Source organism: Podarcis raffonei, chromosome 8 (assembly GCF_027172205.1).
Source record: "Podarcis raffonei isolate rPodRaf1 chromosome 8, rPodRaf1.pri, whole genome shotgun sequence".
NCBI classification, from domain to species: domain Eukaryota; kingdom Metazoa; phylum Chordata; class Lepidosauria; order Squamata; family Lacertidae; genus Podarcis; species Podarcis raffonei.
Window position 1 is genome coordinate 24076153 of NC_070609.1, and position 22540 is coordinate 24098692.

At 48.0% G+C, this 22540-nt stretch overlaps 2 protein-coding genes across 2 annotated transcripts in view; both read right to left on the minus strand.

The window, feature by feature from the left end:
- The window catches only part of EPB41 (erythrocyte membrane protein band 4.1), a 274098-nt gene that overhangs the window by 148734 nt on the left and 102824 nt on the right, over positions 1 to 22540 (minus strand). The gene's annotated exons all lie outside the window — the stretch shown is intronic.
- Positions 3413 to 14887, minus strand: LOC128418648 (CCN family member 2-like). Its single transcript, XM_053398594.1, has 5 exons — positions 14330 to 14887; positions 8265 to 8478; positions 6982 to 7236; positions 5145 to 5356; positions 3413 to 3753 (listed from the first exon to the last, which is right to left on the minus strand). The coding sequence occupies exons 1-5, from the start codon at positions 14459 to 14461 to the stop codon at positions 3442 to 3444; spliced, it is 1125 nt and encodes a 374-aa protein (XP_053254569.1). The 5' UTR covers positions 14462 to 14887; the 3' UTR covers positions 3413 to 3441.

A 22540-nucleotide genomic window follows, 5' to 3' on the forward strand; every position in this document is an offset into this window, starting at 1 on the left:
AAGCCTCCGCAAAGCCCCTCTTACATTCAGGCCACACTAACTGGCTGCTGCTTTGCACATCTGTTCTGCGGCTATTTGTAGCTCAGCATCAAGGACTTTGGCTTTTGGAAGGGAGCTGACCGCCCAATGTCTGCTGCCTTCGTTATCACTGGGATGGAACAGAAGTGACAGCCAGGCCACATATTCCAAACGTCTCCTATTTCATAGATACGATCCTTGGTTTCCAGTAACCGTCCCTAGAAGATCACCGTCTCCATTTTTGCTCTGGGGGATGTTTGGGAGGGAGAATGTCCTTTAAAAAAAGGTTTTCAAAAATGTGCATTAGGAGCCAAGCCTGGTTCCAGCATGCAGCACGCTCAGGCAATTGCCAGGCCTCCTCAACACCCCAGAAAGGGCTGCCAATGACAGCCCACCCCCCTATACACCCACCCACCACCCACACCATATTTTTTCGTCTATAAGATGCCCCCGTGTATAAGATGCCTATTTTTGGGGACTCCAAATTAAGAAAACACCCTTCAGCACTACCCATGTATAAGACGAGCCCCAAAACCTTTTTTTTTTTTTTTTGGTTAAAAAAAACAACCCTAGTCTTAAACACGGAAAAATACGGTATATAGTAATAATAATAATAATAATTTATTATTTATACCCCGCCCATCTGGCTGAGTTTCCCCAGCCACTCTGGGCGGCTCCCAATCAGTGTTAAAAACAGTACAGCGTTACATATTAAAAACTTCCCTGAACAGGGCTGCCTTAAGATGTCTTCTGAATGACAGGTAATTATTTATCTCTTTGACATCTGATGGGAGGGCGTTCCACAGGGCGGGCGCCACTACCGAGAAGGCCCTCTGTCTGGTTCCCTGTAGCCTCACTTCTCGCAATGAGGGAACCGCCAGAAGGCCCTCGGCGCTGGATCTCAGTGTCTGGGCTGAACGATGGGGGTGGAGACGCTCCTTCAGGTATACAGGACAGCTCTCCAATCACTGCCAAGCAACAGGGCTGTTAATTTCCCACAATATCCCTGATTTAGCAGGGCATTCTGGGAAATTTAAACAAGGTCTCTTCTAGCCAGCTGCCTATTACTGCTAGAGCTCACCCACAACAAAGGAAGTTTGGGAGGGGGTCCTGTAGGTCATCTAAAGCCCCACTTGATGCCAGAAAGCCAGAGACCAAGCATCCCTGGTGGGTGGCTAGACATCCTCTGCTTGAAGACCTCCAGTCTACTGCTCCTCCAAGGCAACCAATTCCACTATGTTCCAAAGCAGCATCTCTCAACATCAAGAAGCTTCTCCAAAAGTCCAGCTGAAATCCACCCTCCCCTGAATTGACGCTATACAGTCCAGTCCTGCTTGTCATAGACAAGGCTTGTGCGACAGCCTTTCAGATGTCTGAGGGACGCTACCGAGTGTGTTTCCGAGCACAATTCAAAGTGTTGGTGCTGACCTTTAAAGCCCTAAACAGCCTCGGCCTAGTACACCTGTAGGAGTATCTTCACCCCCACCATTCAGCCCAGACACAGGTCCAGCTCCGAGGGCCTTCTGGTGGTTCCCTCACTGCAAAAAGTGAGGTTACAGGGAACCAGGCAGAGGGCCTTCTCAGTAGTGGCGCCTGCCCTGTGGAATGCCCTGCCATCAGATGTCAAGGAAATAAACAACTACCTGACTTTTAGAAGACATCTGAAGGCAGCCCTGTTTAGGGAGGTTTTTAATGTTTGATGTTTTATCACTTTATTTTTAATAATAATAATAATAATCTGTTGGGAGTCGCCCAGAGTGGCTGGGGAAACCCAGCCAGATGGGCAGGGTATAAATAATAAATTATTATTATAAAATATTATTACATGTTCCACCCTAGCCCCCACCCAGTCTTCTCTTCTTTAGGCTAAATATACCCATTTTCTTTCTGGAAGCAGGGACGAGTGTGCTCAGTTCTCCAACGCTGTTTGCATGGGACTCTGAAATATGCATGCATTGCTAGCTATTTGACTGGCAACTTTTTTTTTTAAAAAAAAGAAGGTTTATTGTTATCATCTTTAGCTGCAGCACCTAGGAACACAGGGCGCTGTCTTACAGAGTTGGACCATTGGGTCTGTGTAGTTCGGTATAGTCCACACTGACTGGCAACAGCTCTCCAGGGTTTCAGGCAAGGGTCTCTCCCAGCCATTCCTGGGAAGTGAACTGCACTCATTCCCATTTGCCTTAATATGACTCCTCCAAGTCAGATAAGCAAGAAGTTTTTAAAAAAGAGAAGAGAAGAAAACACTAAGGAAAGAAGTAAACAGCAGAAGTGGGAAAAAATAAGACCCACAACAACAAAAAGTGCTAATCGTAACAATAGGCTTTAAAAATAATTCTCATTGTATTTACAGTTGAAATTGGGAGGGAAGGAGCATCTCTCTACAGGGGGAATCTGGATGCTCAGGGCAGAGGGCAGGTTTATGGGGAGAAAAGGAGGAGGCAGTGTCTTGCAAATCGTCCAAAATGATTAACACCAGTCTTCCAAATGTAGGTGATGGCAAATCCTCTGCCAAAAGACAGACTGCTCAACTCAATGATCTCTCGCCAGCCAGGTTATACAGCAGATGCCTATCAAATGACTTTTGTTGTTAAAAGACTTCCATAGCCTTCCTTTTGACTCGTTTCTGCTTGTGATTCGTAGTGCTGGCTTCATACCTTTGGTGAGAGCAACCTGTGTCGCATCGAGATAATATTTCCCAGCTGGTTTTGCGTTCAGATCAGCTAATCTAAAAAAGGTTTGTTAACTCTGAAGCCGGAGGTGAGCAGTTGGGTCTGTGCTTATGTCACACAGCGACAGCCACCTATCCGACTTGAGTTCCAGTTCTTGGAAAGTTTGCATCTGGAGAACAAAAGGGGATGTTTTGCTGTGCTGGCCAAACAGCAGGGAGAAGGAGAAAGGGATCGTGGGAACTGAGGGGCTGTGTACGGTATGATGAAAACTGCCTAAAGCCAGTGTGTTATTGGCAGTTGTTTGCTTGTGGAGCTGGATCAGAACTCCTTAGATAAGGAAGCTACCTTTGGAACCAATGATCTGGTTAGTGCAAAACCAAGTGTGCGAGCTTTACCCCACAAACTGCCAGGTTCGTGCTGTTGCACAACAGAGCACTGTTTTCCAACTGGTGGGTCCCTTTACCATGTTGCGGCCCGATCTAAGGTGAGTTTCACAATAGCTGTACTGTCGCTATTCAAATACATGGTGGTAATAATAAAAAAGGAACAAGAACTGGACCCCCAAATGCACACTTGGTTGTAAGGCGAGTCCTGGGTCTGAGAAAGCTGGAGCCTCCTGCCATAGAGGACTGTTTAGTGCCTGGACTCACATGCCTTCCGGTCTACTGAGGTCACCCTCCTTCGTCCCCTGATTCTCCCAGTAGCATCCCAGGTAACAGCCAGCATCATGGAGGTGGCATGGGGATGGGCTCTACTGCCTCTCAAGCTTGACGTGGTCCCCAATCATGCGCCGGTGGTAGGTGGCCAGGAAGATGTCATTGTCTGCGGGGCAGTCGTGGTGGCAGGAGCAGGAGCGGATCACCATCATCTTGCGCACAAAGGAGTCTCCCTCCGGGCACTGGAACTCCACCTTCGCGGTGCTGGTGACGTGCGGAGTGCAGCAGCGCCCATCCGTGCAGCTGCCGCAGAACTTGGGCCGGTAGGAGCGGGTGCTGGTGCAGCCCGTGAACTCAAAGCGGATTGCCCGGCGGGGCTTGGGGTTCCGCACACACTTCTTTCCCTTCTAGAGAGAGGAGGAGGGTGGGGAAGAGACCACAACAATAAGTATCCTGGCTCAGTTCTGGACGTAGGATTATAAAAACCGGACTGGCAGTGGCTCCCCAGAGTTTGGGGCAGGGATCCTTCCCAACCCTAGCTGGAGATGGCTTGGATTGTGTTTAGGGTTTTGCGCATGTGGAGGAAGGGCTCTGAGACCGAGGTATGGCCCTGCTAAAGCTTTGTCTAGGTTTCGCCACTCCAGATTCCAGGTGAGATGGGCTCACAATGCTCACCCAAACAATCAACAAATAAATCCCCACACAGGGAAGCAAATACAGTCTTACCTTGGATCCCGAATGCCCTGGAACTCGGACGTTTTGGCTCCCGAACGCCGCAAACCCGGAAGTGATTGTTCCAGTTTGCGAACGTTCTTTTGGAACCCAAGTGTCCGACAGGGCTTCCACAGCTTCTGATTGGCTGCAGGAGCTTCCTACAGCCAATCAGGAGCTGCGATTTGGTTTTCGAACGTTTTGAAAGTCAAGCAGACTTCCAGAACAGATTCCGTTCGACTTCCAAGGTACGACTGTACTCCAGGGCAGGGGACAGTGTAGTGTAGTGGTTAGAACAGGATAGAAACCTAATTTCCTGCCCAAAGAAAATCCTTGGCCGTCTTCTGGAGGTACGGGGTATGTGTGTGTGCATGCGCACTAAGAATGTTGGGCCAGGGGACCTGTGTTCAAATCCCCTATGTTCAAGGCTATGAAGATCACTGAATGACCTCAGAACGGCCATTACATCTTAGCCTAATCTACCTCACAAGGTTGTTGTGGGGTTAACATGAGCAGAGTGTGGCAGGAACTATCTACACTACCTTGCTCTCTTTGACAAAAAGGATGGGTGCAAATGCAAATTTATTTATGAAAATAAATGAAAAAGAAGCTTTCTCCATCTCAGCTTCTTGAGAACAGCTTCCTGAATGAGCTCACTGAAACCAAGAATTTTAAAGAAAGATTTTGTCTCTGTCTAGCTGTCTCTCCTCCTCCCTCCCTCCCCGTATTTACATGGGCCATATTCTTTGTATTTTGCTCACTCTTTCTCACACATTTCTTTCTCAGCTTGGTTTCCTTGCTGTGTAGTGAGAAAGAGGACCCCTTTCCTATGAATGGAGAGAGGAAACCCATTGAGAGTTGTTCATGCAGGGAGATCTTTTCCTGCATTGCCAGCTCAGGGTAACAAGACAAGTGAGCGAGCAGGGAGCCTAGAGGGAAGGAGGCGAGGTTCAGAGAGAGCCAAGTAGGGCGAGTCAAGAGGCGCAGTGGACCAGCTTGGGAACGCAGGCTGGAAGCAGCTTGCCATGCCTGGCATGGTCCGATCTTGTGCATTTACACCTGCTCCCGTTAGCGGCCAGTTAGTTACCTTGATGCTCTTCTCCAAGGGGACGTTGCAGTATCGGATAAGGCAGAGCCTGCTCTCCTTCTCCAGCCGGCACTGGGGGTTGTCGTTGGTGACCCGGGTGGAGATGCCCATCCCACAGGTTTTGGAGCAGGCGCTCCACTCTGTGGTCTGCACCAAGCAGTTCTCCTGGAGGTGGTTCATCTTGGGCTTGCGAACTGGGTTGTTCCTGTAAACTGAGATTGGAGGAAAGGACTTTGGTGAGCAAAGGTCAAAGCTGCATCCTTTGGTTGTCAGGCTGGACCTCTGGACAGGAGAGGGCAAAGGGAGCCAGGAGAAACCACTTTAGTAGCCTTTTCTTAGGGAGATTGCTTGAGTGCTCTCAACAGCGGGCCTCCTAGACGGCCAGGAAATACCTGAAAGAGATAGCTTGTGCTATACACCACAGGCTTAAGGCCCTTTGGCCTCTCTATCTGTCCCACCTTCACTGTATAGAACAAAACAATTCAGAATTCTCTCAATTTTCCATTTATCTTGGGCTGTGTCCAACTGAGGACACATTCACACCCCACATTCAAAGCACTATGGTACCACTTTAAATAGTCATGGCTTCCCCCCAAGAATTATGGGAACTGTACAGTCATTGTTGTTGTTTAGTCGTTTAGTCGTGTCCGACTCTTCGTGACGCCATGGACCAGAGCATGCCAGACACTCCTGTCTACAGTCATACCTTGGGTTAAAGTCGCTTCAGGTTGAGCATTTTCAGGTTGCACTCCACGGCGACCTGGAAGTAACGGAATGGGTTACTTCCGGGTTTCGCCACTCGCGCATGCGCAGACGCTCAAAATGATGTTACGCGCATGTGCAGAAGCAGCGAGTCGCAACCCGTGCACGCACAGACGCGGGTTGCATTCTGCTCAGGATGCAAACGTGGCTTCGGAACGGATCCCGTTTGCATCCAGAAGTACCACTGTAGTTCGTTAAGGGGGCTTAGAATTGTTAGGAGACCCCATTCCTCTGCCAGAGCTACAGTTCCCAGAGTTCCCTGTGAAAAGGGATTACTGTCACACCACTCTGGACCCAAGCGCAAGAGCACTCTCCTTTTGAGCAACCAGTACTCAGAAGAGTACGGCCTCTGACAGTGAAGGTAGAAGATAGCCATCAGGGTTAGTAGCCATTGATAGCCCCGTCCTTTATGAATTTGTCTAATACTCTTTTAAGACCATCTAACCTAGTGGCTCTCACTACCTCCATTCCACTGAATCGTCCAACGTTCAGCTTCCATTGGATGCCCACAAGTTCTAGTGCTTTGAGAGGGAGAAAGACTTCTCTCAATCCACTCAAGGGCTGCCACATGGAAGAGGGAGCAAGCTTGGTTTTTTCCTGCTCTGGAGGGTAGGACTCGAACCAATGGCTTCAAGTTATGAGAAAGGAGATTCCCACTAAACATCAGGAAGACCTTTCTGACAGTAAAAGCTGTTCAACAGTGAGACAGTCTCCCTTGGGAGAGGCTGTGGACTCTCCTCCCTTGGAGGTTTTTAAGCAGAGGTTGGGTGGCCACCTGTCATGGATGCTTTAGCTGAGATTCCTGCATTGCAGGGGGTTGGACTAGATGACCACTGAGGTCCCTTCCAACTCTATGATTCTATGGCTCTTACCTCTTACTCGACTTGAACTAAAAATTCCCAGACGCTGCTCATAGGAGAGTTGCTCCATCCCCTTGATCATCGTGGTTGCCCTTTTCTGAACCTTTTCCTTGAGGTGAGGTGGCCACAGCCAGCATCTTTTAGTCTTTCTGCTCCAACAGTCCTACCTGCCTCCTTGGCCACCCCTCCCCCACTTTCCCAACAAGTCCCCTCACCTGCCATGCCCTTTCCGTAGTGGCTCTTTGGGCTGCTGCCCCCTTCGCAGACCCACTCTTCGCAGCACTTGTTCTGCACCTTCACCCGCCGGGGGAAGGGGCAGTCGGGGGAAGGGAGGCGCATGCCGTCCGGGCAGAGGGGGACGCAGCCAATGGCACCGTCCATGCAGATGCACCGCAGTTTGCAACTGGGCTGGAAGCTCTCTCCGTTAAGGTAGATCTTGCCCAGCAGGTCACAGGTCGCCCCTTCATGAGCTGGTGGGAAAACAGAAGAGAAGCGTGTGGACGGAGGGATCCTGTCAACACATGCATCTTTGTTGTGGTGCAAAGGCAGGTGAGCAGCTGTCATCAAGAGCTGCTGCTGCTGGGAAGACTGTGGGCAGGTGCTCTTTGTGGCCAGCCAGTTAACTGTGGGTGGCACCTTCTCCACTTTGCCCTGGGGACTGACTCTGCCCACCCATTGGATCCTTCAAGGCAGGCAGGGCTAAGAGAAGGCTTTCTGCCCTGACTAAACCTTGCCTGAGCAAAAAGGTCTACCTGAGCCCTGGAGTTTCCCCATATAATTGTCATTTTGGTTTTGACTTCAGGCTTGCTCCCCAACCCAATCTGGCAAGGGGAGGAAATACTAACTGATGGGAGAGGACAACAACAACACACAGTCTGAATGCATCCCCCATCCAAAACTGCTCCTGTGTGGATGGGAAACAGGGCTGTCGGACCCTCAGGACCGACCTGAATGCTCAAGGTTTGTCAGGCCCCCTCTCTAGGCAGCATAGCAAGGGCTGCAACCTCCAGGTGGGCAAGAGTGCCTTTTGAAAAGGTTTTTAAAAAACAATTAAGTAGACTGTGCTTGCAAGCTTCATTCCAGCAGGAGCCAGCTGCAAATTATTACATAGATGCCAGGGGGTGGTGGTGTCTTCCCTCTTCCCCTCTCCCAATTAACCTCCATCTCCAGGGTTCAGTGGCAGGAGGGAGAACAGAGGAAAAATCACCCTATGACATCACTAGGGTCTGCCTACCGTGACATCACCAGGGGGCCAAGTTTGAGGCCTGAAATCTCAGGGTGTGGGATGCTCCTGACCTCGACCCCTAACAGGAAACGCTGTGCTATCACACAATTGGAAGAGCACACAGAAAAACTGGATCTGTGCCACCCACTTTATCTGTTAGCACTCTGGTGCATGCACAGCCATCCTTACACCCACGTGACCTAGTCCTGCCATTCAGGGGGGTAGCAGCAAACAAGCCTCTTTCACTGCAGAGAATCTGTGGAAGCAGCTCACCTAAGCAGATGCCGCTGTCTCTGTGGATCTTGGAGAAGTCACAATAGAGCCCTTTGTGGTGATCGCAAGGCTTCTGGAGTGAGCACAGCTCGCCAAGCTGCCTGGCACACACTCTGCAGCATCCGCAGCCATCCAGCAAAAGACTGGTGCCAGCAGGGCACCGGAGTGCCTGCACGGGGCACTGGCAAGGGTACGTGCATGCCTCAGATGCTGCCTAGAAGGAGGAAAAAGCCCAAGAGCATGGACGAGAGCTTGGAGCCTTGGCTGCAAGTTGCTCTGAGTTGCCTTTGGTGAGAGAAAGCGACCAATAAATTGGAATCATCACCATCACAGGGCAGCCCCACATGGATTGCAACAATCCAGTCCCAAGGTTACCACAGCAGCAAACAGTCTAGCCATACAAAATCCCGAAGTTTCTCAACACCCACATGTATCTCCATTCTCTCATCAGACAAGCAAGAAGCAAGGATGGATTCCAGCCAGACAAAATAATAATAATAATTACTATATGTTTATTTACATCCCCCATCTTTTGCCCTGACAGGACTCAAAGCAGTTTACAGATAAAAATAAGAACAGCTGAAAACATAAGGAAAACAATAATCAAGAACAATTAAACAGTGCTACAATTAAAAGCTGTGGAATATATTCTACAAAAGCACTTGCGGAAGGTGCAGAGCACAGTCAATGAGGGATGTAACCTGTAGAGAGTCCTGAATGCTATGGAGACAGGCCTGGGGGGCCCCTATGAGAGCCAGTGTGGTGTAGGGGTTAGAGTGTCGGATTAGGACCTGGGAGACCAGGGTTCAAATCCCCTCTAGGCCATGAAGCTCACTGGGTGAGCTTGGGCCAGTCACTGCCTCTCAGCCTAACCTACCTCACAAGGCTGTGGTGGGATTAAATGAGGAGAAAAAGCTTGGAGCTTGGAGAAAAAGCTGGGACGTAAGTACAGTGGTACCTTGGGTTAAAAACTTAATTCGTTCCGGAGGTCCGTTCTTAACCTGAAACTGTTCTTAACCTGAGGTACCACTTTAGCTAATGGGGCCTCCTGCTGCCGCCATGCCACCAGAGCACGATTTCTGTTCTCATCCTGAAGCAAAGTTCTTAACCTGAGATACTATTTCTGGGTTAGTGGAGTCTGTAACCTGAAGCGTCTGTAACCTGAAGCATATGTAACCCGAGGTACCACTATACAAATAATGGTAATGATTAAAAAGCCCCATGCCTTAGATTCCCCACCCTTCTTAAAGGTAAGCAACCACACTTCGGTTCACGCCTGGAAATAAGCAAAAAGCCCGCAAATCTCTTATAGCCCTGGCACACTATATCCCCAATATCTGTTTCCAGGCTGCCGGCCAAGCAGCTGTTTCGATGAGCTGCACTTTTCAGTCCGTCTTCAGCAGAAGCCCCGCAGTAGTCAATCTGAAAGCTTGGCGGGTCCCTGCGGCCAGACCATCTCTGCCTAGAAGTAGCTGCAGCTGGCACAGCGGCCTCAGACAAAGGAAGGCACTCTGCCCCTCGGAGGCCATGCTTTTTGCAAAGCTGCCTGTGCCAATCCTCTCCGAAGGCGTAGCCAAAGAAAGAAGGAACAGTCGTTCTCAATGAGAAGAGCAGCCGTTTGGGACTCTACAGATCTGTTCAGGGATGCCCTGGTCCCATCTGCTCAGCCTGCAAGTCGAAACACGACTGATGTTTCTTCAATGCCGGCACGTCAGGCTTGAGCCCGGGTACCTGGCAAATTACTCATGCTAATGTTCTTTCTGCTTCAGATCACCTTCCCCGGCATCAAAACCTTGCAGATTCACTTCTCACGTCTGCAGCTGTTCTGGCTGCAAGGAAGCCTTGAACTGGATCAGTGAACCACACAGATCTCACCTCAGGGAAGGAGCTAACATGGGCAGCAGCAACGCCTTTGAATTGCTTTATGGTTCATGCTATCACATTCCGGGTTGGGGGGGGGATTAGCTGAGTAGCTCCTAGGAGGCCCAGTGCACTTGGGGACTCTGGGATGAAGCCCCCATTCCCAGCTGGAAGCAAGTACACAGAACTGAAATGAACACATTTCCTCCCACCTTTCCGATAACATAAATATTAAGGAGCATTATGATATTCTGCCCCCACTTCTATCAAGGTGTGGAAGGAGAGCCTTTGGCCTTCCAGAAGTTGCTGAACTACAAATCCCATCATGCTTGGCCATGCGGGCTGGATCTGATTGGAGCTGTCTTTCAGCAACACCTGGAAGGGGCAAAATCTTGTCCTGGTGCAGGGAGCCCTTGGCCCTCCAGGTGTTGTTCGACTACCAATTCCTATCAGCCCCAGTCAGCATGATAAATGGTCAGGAATGATGGGACTTGTAGTCCAACAACATCTGTGTGTGTGTGTGTGTGTGTGTGTGTGTGTGTGTGTGAGACCCAACTAGCTACCCCTGTTATGAGGCTTACTTTACTCAACTGATAAAGAAACCTGTTTAAAATCCCAAACAAGGAGAAGTCACTGGTTATAAGACCATTTTGTCAGGAGCTGGTCATCCACCTAACTCGGGGTGAGAAATCTGTGCTGCTCCAGATGTTGCTAGACTACAACTCCCATTGTCCCTGCCCATTGGGCTGGCTGCCTGGGGCCAGTGGGACCTGGAGTCCAACTACATCTGGAGCATCACAGACTTCTCATCCCTAGCCTAAGAAATTGGATGAATTTGAAAGATCATAAACACTGAGCTTCTTCTTAGAGCCACTAGTCACCTTGGTGTACCCAAACAGCTGTCAGATGGTACTAGACAGAACAGCGGCCTGAAGGGGCTCCTTCCCTCCTGCTAACCCCTATCTGCAGCCTGCCCTTCAGGCAGCCCTTGGGTGAAGAAGCCTCTGCAGATAAGGATCCATACATGCTCCCCCCTCCTCTGTTCTCCACCATACAGGAAATGACTTTCTCAGTAATGAGAAAATAGGGGAAATGGGAGCACCGTATAGTGGTGGCAAGAGAGACTTAAAACAGCAGCTGTGATAGGGAGGCAAAATGGGACTTGGTGGGTTGTGTAATTGCGTTTGAGAGCCAGCATGTTCAATGATTAGAGTGCTCGATCTAGGAACAGGGAGACCCGGGCTGAAATCTGCATTCAGTCATAAAGCTGGGTGACTTTTGGCCAGCAGCCTGACCCACATCGCAGGGTTGTTGTGTAGCTATAATATTATGGCAGGAGGACACATGCTGCCTTGAGTTCATTTGAGGTGGGGAAGAATTAAAGATGTTAAAAAATATATAGTAATAACCTGGAGGACACAGGACATCAGGTGTGGAGAAGCTGTGGTTGCTGAACTACAACTCCCCTCACCCCTCACCTTCAGCCATGTTGGCTGGGGCTGATGGGAGCTGGGAGCCCAACAGGAGGGCCAAAGCTACTCCACCCCTGCACACCAGCTTATTTGCAAAGGGAGCCTGTGGCTTCCTTCTGCAGCACTTGCATTTCAACTCATTATAAAGCCATTAAAATAAAATAAAAAGTTACAGCACCAGCCAAAGTAAACATTGTACCCAAACAGAAAGTTTCCAAAGCTGCCCCCTTCAAGTAGTCCTCCATAATGTCAGATTTATACTGGCTTCTCTGCAATAGAGTTTCACCCTCAACCAGTGGGGATACCTGCTGCAAGCAGTCCATCCTCTTGTAAGTCTACCGGGATCTATTAAAATCCATCACTGCCCTCTACTTTCATCTGGTTCAGGGAGCTATGGAAAAAAGCCAGGAGGTTGCACCATTTACCAGTTCCATGCACCCACGGCCATGCTTACAAACATAGGAAGCTGTCTTATATCGAGCCAGATCCTTGGTCCATCCAGCTCAGTACTGTCTACACAGACTGGCAGCAGCTCTCTGGGAATTTTGGCTGGGATAGTGTCTCTCGGAGTTCTAGCTGGAGATATCGGGGATTGAACCTGGGACCTTCTGCATGCAAAGTGAGTGCTGTGTTACTCAGCTGTGGGATGTACTGCCTCATTAGGGGGGTCATTTGCCCACTTTGATAAATCTTGAATGCTGCAACAAGCACACGACAAGCAGATGAGAATCCCGGCCCAAATAACCAGCCCAGCCTTCTAATTCTCACTGGTGCTTTCTCAATTTCCCCCTTGGAACTGGATAACTTTGTTAGTGTCAACAATGGTGCCAGACACACTCCAGGGCTAAGGATGGGGGGGGGGAATCTAATTTTAAAGGATTCATATGCAGAATTTAATGGTTCCAGGCCAGAGCTTCAATTGCCTCCAGCCCCCTCTTGTATCGAGCGCCCACTTACGTCCGAGCCACTCATCCATTGGATAGTGTCCAATGCTAACCCTACTGAGTACAGTCCCATCAAAACTCATGCTCATTACTAACTTACCGGTAATTACGTTAGTCTCAATGGCTCTGCTCCGAGTAGGACTATTACTTTTATTTGTCTTATTTATTAAATTTGCATGCCCCCCTTCATCCGTAGATCTCACGGCGGTTCACAGCATAAAAACACAAGATGAAAAGACGAAATGCATAATATAAACAAGGACAGAAACAAAACAATATCCCCTGATATAACCTGCAGGGTGGAATTTAACAATGCACTAAAGTGGGGCATTCACCGTGCAGGGAACAAGGTCCACTCATGCAGTGGGACTTCCCCTCCCTTCTGCACATCCCAAAACTGTTCTAGGTTCCCCCCCCCAAAAAAAAACTTCCAGAGAAAATTTAGAGGGTGCGGGGGGGGGCGTCTTTTTTTGTGAGCAGACCTTGTTCCCTGCATTCAACAGTTCAGTTTAGTTCTGCCCATAGCCTGTTGTTGTTGTTAAAAAGCCCGTATTCATATGCAAAAATATGTAGAAGAGTCAAGCCTCACGCTGTATGCAATCTTAAGCCTCCTCATAGTAAACCTATCAAAATCCAGGAACGCAACTAATTATTTTCAGTAGGTCTGCCCTGGGCAGAACTCAGCTGACAACAACTCTCTATTTCTGCAGCATAATTTTCTAAATATATACAAAGTGGCCTTCGCTTCCACTAAAGAAACTCAAACCATTCTAACATATCCTATGCATCATTATAGCTCAGTTGGTCAAGCACGAGACTCTTAATCCTAGGGACATGGGTTGAAGCCCCATGCTGAGCAAAAGGACTCATGCACTGCAGGGGGGTGGACTAGATGAAACTTGTGGTCCCTTCCAACTCGACAATTCTGTGGTCCTTGGTGTTATTTTGCATTTAACACCAGACGTCTATTATATGCATGTACCCTCCAGGTTTCCTAAAGTCACCAGTGTGTAAAAAGGTAAAGGTAAAGGACCCCTGACAGTTAAGTCCAGTCACAGATGACTCTTGGGTTGTAGCGCTCATCTATCTTTACAGGCCAAAGAAGTCGGCGTTTGTCCACAGACAGTTTTTCCACATAGCTGTCAACTTTCAGATTTGAAAATAAGGGATCAGCAGCCTGGAAAATAAGGGATCAGCAGCCTCACCTGTCCTGGGGACAGTCTATGGGATATCTAACAATCCGGGATAGCAGCGGGAAGCAGCGGGAAATGGCGCTGGAATAAGGGAATTTCCCGCAAAAAAAGGGAAGGTTGACAGCTATGTTTTTCTGGCGCAACAGAACACTGAAACCAGAGCAGCGGACAGAAACACCATTTACCTTCCCGTCACAGCAGTACCTATTCATCTACTTGCACTTTTTGGCGTGCTTTCGAACTGCTAGGTTGGCAGGAGCTGGGACCGAGCAACGGGAGTTCACCCCATTGCAGGGATTCGAACCTCTGACCTTTCCATCGGCAAGTCCAAGAGGCTCAGTGGTTTAGACCACAGCGCCACCCGCGTCCCTCACTAGTGTGTAAACATATGCATACAAGAGGTGGCCCTCAAAAACCTGCAGAGCTGCTACTAGCCAACTGGAGCTGGACCTCTGAGCACTTGGTCCCACACTGTACGAACATATTAAGCTCTGCTGAAGCCAACTAACTCATTCAGCATACATCAAAGGCAGGCACAAGTCTCATTCATTCATTCATTCGTTGCACACACCTCCTGTAAAATTGTGCATACATACCCAGCCAGGCCCCAGGACAAAGAGAATGAGGGTGAAGGTTGTTCTTGCCCCGGCGTGGTCAGACATCCTGAGCCCCTCGCTTTGTGCATCCCTGCCTCTCTGCCTTTGGGAGGGTGCTGTGCTCAAGCTCATCCTTAAATAGTCTCTTCAAAAAGGGGTGTGTCTGGACAGCAGCGACTGGCCTGGAAAACAGCCCAAAGTGGGTGCAACAGAAAATGCACTAAATTCCAAAAAACTTCCCCTTCTTCTTCAAAATTCCTGTGGCCCTGGTGGTGAAGTCTGGGATAGGCACATAACATTCCACATGGGGTGGGGAGAGACCCAGCATCTCTGTCCAAGCCCTTTAAAAGGCCTTATTTAATCTCCAAAGCATGTAGGCTGCAACGATTTTCTCTCCCCCTCTGCTGTTAGTCTCTATTGGCCACAGGAGCTGAACTTGTTAAATAAACTCAAAGCACGCTGGGCTAATTTCACTTCCCCCTTCAAGGAGGGAGGAGGGGGAATGATGATGGAAAGTTCAGCTGTTGTCTTGAAAGCAACTCGGTACCACAACTGTGCTTCAAGGCTGTTATGTACTGAGTTGAATAGGATCCAAACTGCAGCAGTCCGATTGGTCCTAGAACAATAGGATCCAAAAGGCAGCAGTCTGATTGGTCCTAGAACAATAGGATTCAGAATGCAGCAGTCTGATTGGTCCTAGAACAATGCAGCAGTGTGATTGGTTGGCAGGAACTACCCAATCATGCTCCAGATAGAAGTGAATCCACAACCTGATTGGCTTACAGTAGAATTCCGGAATTAGCCAATCATGTGCAGCCCATTGTGTAAATAATGTATATAAAGCAGATACTTTGAGGGGACTTTCATTCATTCCTCCTCACCACTATGAGCTGAATAAAGAGCGTGAAATCACTTCGCGACTCTGAGTATATTTCAAAGGCACAAGCCAGGGGTTTGAAAACTACGGAGAGATCAATGCCAAATGCCAACACGTCTGCAGGGTGTGATCACCTGTTCTGAGTCAGTGCCGCAGAGCCAAATTAATCACAGATGAAAAGCTTCCCGAACTGTAAAATAGTTGCATGGGGTTAGAAAGATCCTTTGAAAAGTGGGGATACACGTTTTCTGAAGCCTAATCCAGGCAGATCTTCCCAATCGCAGGGTTAACCTTGAGAAATGGATGCTTAGAACTGGCCTTGCCCTCACTTCTTTTAACTCAGTGGCAGGACATCTGCTTTGGATGCAGAAGGTCCCAGGTTCAATCCCCGGCATCTCCAGGTAGGGTTGGGAATTCCCCCTCCCTGCCTAAAACCCTGGAGAGCCGCTGCCAGTTAGTGCAGACCAGGGTTTCCCAAACTTGGGTCTCCAGCTGATTTTGGACTACAATTCCAAACATCCCTGGCCACTGGTCCTGCTAGCTAGGGATGGTGGGAGTTGTAGTCCAAATACAGCTAGAGACCCAAGTTTGGGAAACCCCGGGAAGTATAGAGCTAGATGGACCCAAGGGACTGGCATGTCAGCTCCATATGTCTCCATGTTCCTGATTGTTTGCTCTCTTCTGGACATGCTCCAATTTTTCAATGCCCTACTTGAAAGGATCTTGCTTAGAATAAGCTAGCTTGTTATATTCTTAGGCTGGAGCTCTTCAGATAATCTCACTTTCCTTTGAGCATGTGTATGTGCTGTAGAGGCAAAAATTATTTATGCATCGCAGGGGGTTAGACTAGATGACCCTTGGTGTCCCTTCCAACCCTACAATTCTGATTTCACTTATATCCCACTGTGATAGGAATTTTATGGTCTTAGATATATGGCAATGTTCATAACCGCACATACATAGATCAACACAGGAAGGCCAACCTGGAACCATTTTGATTCCTAAACTGACCAAATGTTTTCTCTGCAAGGTCAAACTGGAAAAGTCTCCCCATTGTCTCTTTCCTCACAAATCCTGTCTTAAGGACACATTTAAGATATGAATAAGGTGTGAGCCTGTGACCTGGCCCAGGAAATAAGTATTTTACCACTACAAAAGAATGGCCAGGCTCCCCGGGAAATCCAATCAAGTAACTTGCCAGACAGGAGATAAACTGTGACAGGAGAAAAACAACATTTAAATTTCTGTGATGTAGGTGGGATGTATCTGAGAGGTGGTCTTAGGTTACACCCCTTCTGTGATGTATGCATAATGTTTCTGGGGGTGGTCTTGATCTAGAGAATGGGAATTTCAAAAGTCTTTATAAGCCCTTTCACAGCATTTTTGTGGGTGCTCCTCCTCTCCTGCATGTGAGGGAGTACCCTGTTGCAACAGATCAATAAAGATCAAGCTTTCTAGCTGCTTTGCTTCTCAATATTCTCTGGTTGGCCTCTGTTATTCTCTCCTACCAATAGGGAACCTATGTAAGGACTCTATATGGGCTCTTGGATACCCCATAAGGGAAAAAGGGCATATTTTTATTTACAACACCACAAATGAGCATTTGCAGTTCCATCAAAGCTTCAGATATCCCTCAGGGCAATAAAGGGGTGGGGAAGCCCCACTTGAAAGGGGCAGAGCCAGTAGCCTTTCACCTGCGGTCAGACTCTAGTTCCCATCAGCCTCAGCCAGGGATTATGGGAGTTGGAGTCCAAGATTTGAAAGGCCAGAGATTCCTCACTGCTGCTCAACTTGGTGCAGTCGCTAACTCTAAACCCTCCTCCCATCCCTACAACAAGCCAAGAGATGCAGAAATTATGCTCGAATGACTCAGAATGATCAAAGAGAGGCAACACCCAAGTTTGGGGCTATTTGTGCTTCTGTACTACTCCCCCTTTTTTTCTTTTTCTTTTTGCCTGAGCTGCTTTAGAAGAAGAGATAAAGATGTCAAACTTGCTTAGAGTCTCCCTGGAGCAAGGAATGCTCCATGTTTAATTCACTTTAAATATATATGTGCTTCTCCCCCACCCCCACCCCAACTGCATCCCTTGCGTCTTGCCACCCATTTCCCCTCAATTTGCTTTCTTCTTCATTTTTGGGAATAGCTCAAAAGTTATGTAATGCTGCCACGAGATAGGATAGGCACTAACAGAGATGGCTTTAAAACACAGGAGTATAGAAAGCATGGACAACACAGAGGAGGCAGAAAGGTAGCCGTGTTGGTCTGCCATAGTCAAAACAAAATTTTTTCCTTCCAGTAGCACCTTAAAGACCAACTAAGTTAGTTCTTGGTATGAGCTTTCGTGTGCATGCACACTTCTTCAGATACACTGAAACAGAAGTTGACATTCTATACAAGATCTCAAAGTAGCTGTTTTACTACAAAGGAATTTCAGAAATAGACTGGAAAGAGAAGCTGCTGAATTGCAACTCATTACCAAACTTAAAACCATGGAGAGACCTGGTCTGAACAAAGACATTGGATTCTTATCTCATTATACATGACAAAGCCATTTTTCACCTTCTCACCCCTTGCTTTTTCCTGTAAGACCTATTGCAGTCGTTAAGAGTCGTCAACAGGCTCATCACAGCTATCTGCCAATCACCCATTCCCACCACCCTTCTGAGTAATACCCCTCCCCACCTTCTCACTATATAGAAGGATCTGGCAACTTCTGTTTCAGTGTATCTGAAGAAGTGTGCATGCACACGAAAGCTCATACCAAGAACTAACTTAGTTGGTCTTTAAGGTGCTACTGGAAGGAAAAAAAAAATTTGTTTTGACAGAGGAGGCAGGTGGATCAATGGTCTAACTTCATATAAGGCACCTAATGGGCAGCATCTCTCCAGAGCCAGTGTGGTGTAGCGGTAGACTCATAATCTGGTGAACCGGGTTCGCGTCTCCGCTCCTCCACATGCAGCTGCTGGGTGACCTTGGGCCAGTCACACTTCTTTGAAGTCTCTCAGCCCCACTCACCTCACAGAGTGTTTGTTGTGGGGGAGGAAGGGAAAGGAGATTGTTAGCCGCTTTGAGACTCCTTAGGGTAGTGATAAAGCGGGATATCAAATCCAAACTCTTCTTCTTCTTCCAATGAATCTTTCCTCCAAAAATCTCAGTGGCATACATGGTATTCCCCCACTTTGACCTGCACTCCCACTCTGTGACGTAGGGAGGCTGAGAGTTGGTGACTGACAGGTCACCCAGCAAACATCATGGTCAAATGGGGATTTTAAACACAGATCTACCCAGTTCTAGTCCAGCACTCTTAACAACTACACCTTACTGGTTCTCACTGAGTCTTGCAGCATAGTGCACACAGAATACTTGCCATCAGGCTTCACAATAACCTTGTAGTGTTGTCTTATGGGCAAGAGACCCTCCTTGCTGATGGACCTGAAGCTGAAAATGTTGGCTTTCTGTTACCTGCTGAGAATAGCAAGCAGGTTTGTGTCAGGAGTCTATGCAGCATCCAGGGTAGTGGTGCTTCAGTTATGGTGCATCATGTATTATTATTATTGACATTTATAGATCTCCCTCCCTTCCTCTTAGGATCACAGAGCACAAAAATACATAACAGACAAAACAATAACCCTGTCCCATAGCATAAGATGCTGCAGCTGCAATCTCCTGCACACAGGCGGGCGGGTGTGGGGGACTCCCTGGTCCTGAATGGGGTAACTGTGCCTCTGAAGGACCAGGTGCGCAGCCTGGGAGTCATTTTGGACTCACAGCTGTCCATGGAGGCGCAGGTCAATTCTGTATCCAGGGCAGCTGTCTAACAGCTCCATCTGGTACGCAGGCTGAGACCCTATCTGCCTGCGTACTGCCTCGCCAGAGTGGTGCATGCTCTGGTTATCTCTCACTTGGACTACTGCAATGCACTCTACGTGGGGCTACCTTGGAAGGTGATCCAGAAACTACAAGTAATCCAGAATGCAGCAGCTAGACTGGTGACTGGGAGCGGCTGCCGAGACCACATAACACCGGTCCTGAAAGACCTACATTGGCTCCCAGTATGTTTCCAGGCACAATTCAAAGGGTTGGTGCTGACCTTTAAAGCCCTAAACGGCCTCAACCCAGTATACCTGAAGGAGCATCTCCACCCCCATTGTTCAGCCCGGACACTCACGTCCAGGGCCAAGGGCCTTGTGGCGGTTCCCTCGCTGTGAGAAGCAAAGTTACAGAGAACCAGGCAGAGGGCCTTCTCAGTAGTGATGCCCACCCTGTGGAACGCCCTCCCACCAGATGTCAAAGAAATAAACAACTATCAGACTTTAGGAAGACATCTGAAGGCGGCCCTGTTTAGGAAAGCTTTTAATATTTGATGAATCATTGTATTTTAATATTCTGCTGGAAGCCACCCAGAGTGGCTGGGGAAACTCAGCCAGATGGGTGGGGGTATAAATAACAAATTATTATTATTATTATTATTATTATTATTATTATTATTATTATTGGTTTATCAAACAAATGGGTTCACTCTGGACTTAATCATGCTTTGAACAACCCTGCTGAAATCAGTGGGACAAGTTGGTCACAACTACTTAAGTCCCATTAATATCAGCGCACCTACATGACGCATGACGACTAAGTCTGGATCCAACCTGCACCCTCTCTGCAATGCCACTTCAGTTCCCTGCTTTTGCTCCATGCTGCCACTAGGTGGTAAAATACCAGACCTGCCTGGTTTGCTGCTGCCAGAGGCTGAGGTAGCATTGCTGTCCATTTCAGCTACAGAGAAGATTCTCCTCTAGATTTTCCACTACTTCTGCCTTTGGTTAGTTCCTGTTCTACTGTTATTTCTTAATTTATTTATTTATTTTTATATCCCAGCTTTTTCTCCAAGCTCAAGGTGGTGTGCATGGTTCTTCCCCCTCCTCATTTAATCCTCACAACAATCCAGTGAGACTGAGAGGCAGTGTTGGTCCCAAGGTCACCCAGTGAGGGGGGACTTGAACCCTGGTCTCCCAGGTCCTCCTAGTCAGGCAACCTAACCACTGCACCACACTGGCTGTCTTGAAGGTCTTCAAATCATCAATCTGTTTTCTATATTTATATTCTATAACTCCCCCTGGTTCTGTAACCCCTTTATTTTCAGGCTTGCTAAAGCTTAGGAGGCATTTTGCTTGGCTGTAGTGGTTCCCTTGGTTCTAACAAGGGAAAACTTTGCCTCTGGGTTCTGGAATATTTCGCTTCAGCTCACAGGGTGCCTGCTGTGTTGGATGCAGGGCTGTCTGGAGCAGGAAAGGCAGCTGGAACAGGGGCAGCTGCAGACTCCGCCAGGGTGGAGCCCGCTTGGAGAGAAGGCAGAGGCAGTCAGGGATGAGGAGAATTTAGCCCAGCGTTTGTAGGGCTACAAGTTCCCCATTCCAGCGCTATGCTTAGGAAAATGACACCTGCTAATTTTTTTGCTGCGTGCAGGTGTTGAAAAGTGCAGAATCCCTGTCAGAAACTGGGTGGTAACCCAGCCACACCCAGATAGCTGAAATAACTGAAGGCCATCACCTGAACAGAATGTTCTGTAGATGTGTTAATTTTTTTAAACATGTGTAGGTATTCTGCTTCTAGCCATTTGTGCACTTAAAATAAATATTTGTCCAAACTTGAAAAAAAAGTGATGAAATATATCTAAAATTTTCCCCATCCCCAAAATGTTCCTTCTCACCCAGAACAGAACATTTCATGACTACAATTCTAAACCTGGGGCAGGAATAAGTGAGTAGGATTCAGACTGACTTTATTGCAATTGGTCTCATTGGAATTGACAGGATAAGTTAGGCATGGCTTATGTCTCACTGTTTGATTAGTTCAATAGGAACTAAGTACAACCAATTTAGTCTGGATTCAACTCAAGGGGTTTTATTTCTCATGTACTGCATTTCTAACACACCTTCCCCCTGAATAACTCAAGGTTGCGTACAGGGTCTCTCCCACTGTATCTTCTCAACAGCCTTACGAGGTAAGGTTTTATTTTCTTTAGTTTTGTCTTATGCTGGTTTAAATGTATGTGTTTATTTATTGTGGCAAGTCGCTCTGAGCTGCTTTTGTAAGAAAAGCGACAAATGGGTTCAATAAACAGAAATTAAATACGCAGACGTCAGCTGAGGAAGCTTTACACAGCAGAGAGCTAAACATAGTCTCCTCTTATAACTGATACAGAATGGATAAAAGGGGCAGTTCTCAGGGACCTGCTCAAACCTCAGCCATCCAAGCAACATGTCGGACTCAGCCCTTGGTCGGGTATCTGTTAAAATCTGGAGCCACGCCACAAATTCCAGCAAAGGGATTCTAGAGTCACAGGAGAACTGCTGAGATTAAAATCATGTTCAAAGCTGTGAAAAGAAGCGAAGGGACTCATTTCCCAGAAACAAAAATGATTAATGATGGGAAATGACAGGAGGACAAATAAGCCCCCTTCACCCCTCACTCAGAAGCACATTATCTCTAGAAGACAACTGGTTCTCCTAATGGGAAGGGAACGTTTTCTTTGACTCCAACACAAGAAAAACATGCCCCTTTGCGCTCATTAAGTGTTCCAGCTTCCCTCACTTTGTTCACCAGGAACATGCTTGAACAAGTCCTGTTTACCATTTTGCCTCGGTTAGAAAATGGCCATTTGGGATCAGGCAGCGTGACTCAAGCACCACAGTGCTGGAAGGAGCACATCATGGTTGCAGTTTGCTCACTGGCTGTATGTTCCTCCAGGGTCTGAGCTACGTGGTTGGCAAAATCACATGCTATGGTCCCAAGAAGCCTGTCCTATGCAGTTTCACTGTGCGTGTAAATGGGCCCCAAGTCACACAGACAATAGAGCTATCCTTGCTTGTAGCAGTGCTGGTGTCTCAAATCTGGAAGCACAATTTAGAAGTACAGGGGTGGGGAATCTGACCCACCAGGCCTCTTACTCTGGCTCCAGGAGCTCTCCCTGGTACAGAAATGGCATAAACCGGTACAGAAGTTCAAACAGCAGCCAGAACAGAAGGGTGAACCCTGTTGCATCGCCCTCACTGATGGGAGCAGACCAACCCGTCACAACAGAGATCATGCTTACAGTTTTGGCATTCCAGCAAGGGGACAGAGTCTGACAAGTGCGCGTGCCACGCCTCATCTTCAAAAGCTTGGCGGGAGGGGCAGGGATACCTGTTGGGGCATATTTGTTATTTCCATCCAGTTCTGAACTTCTCGCCCTGTTCCTGAACGCCTGAATTGTGACTCCTGAGCAGTATGTCGGCTGCCAAGCCTGCACAATTAGTTGCCCAAATACTGATCTCTTGTATTTTGGGCATGAGCCAGA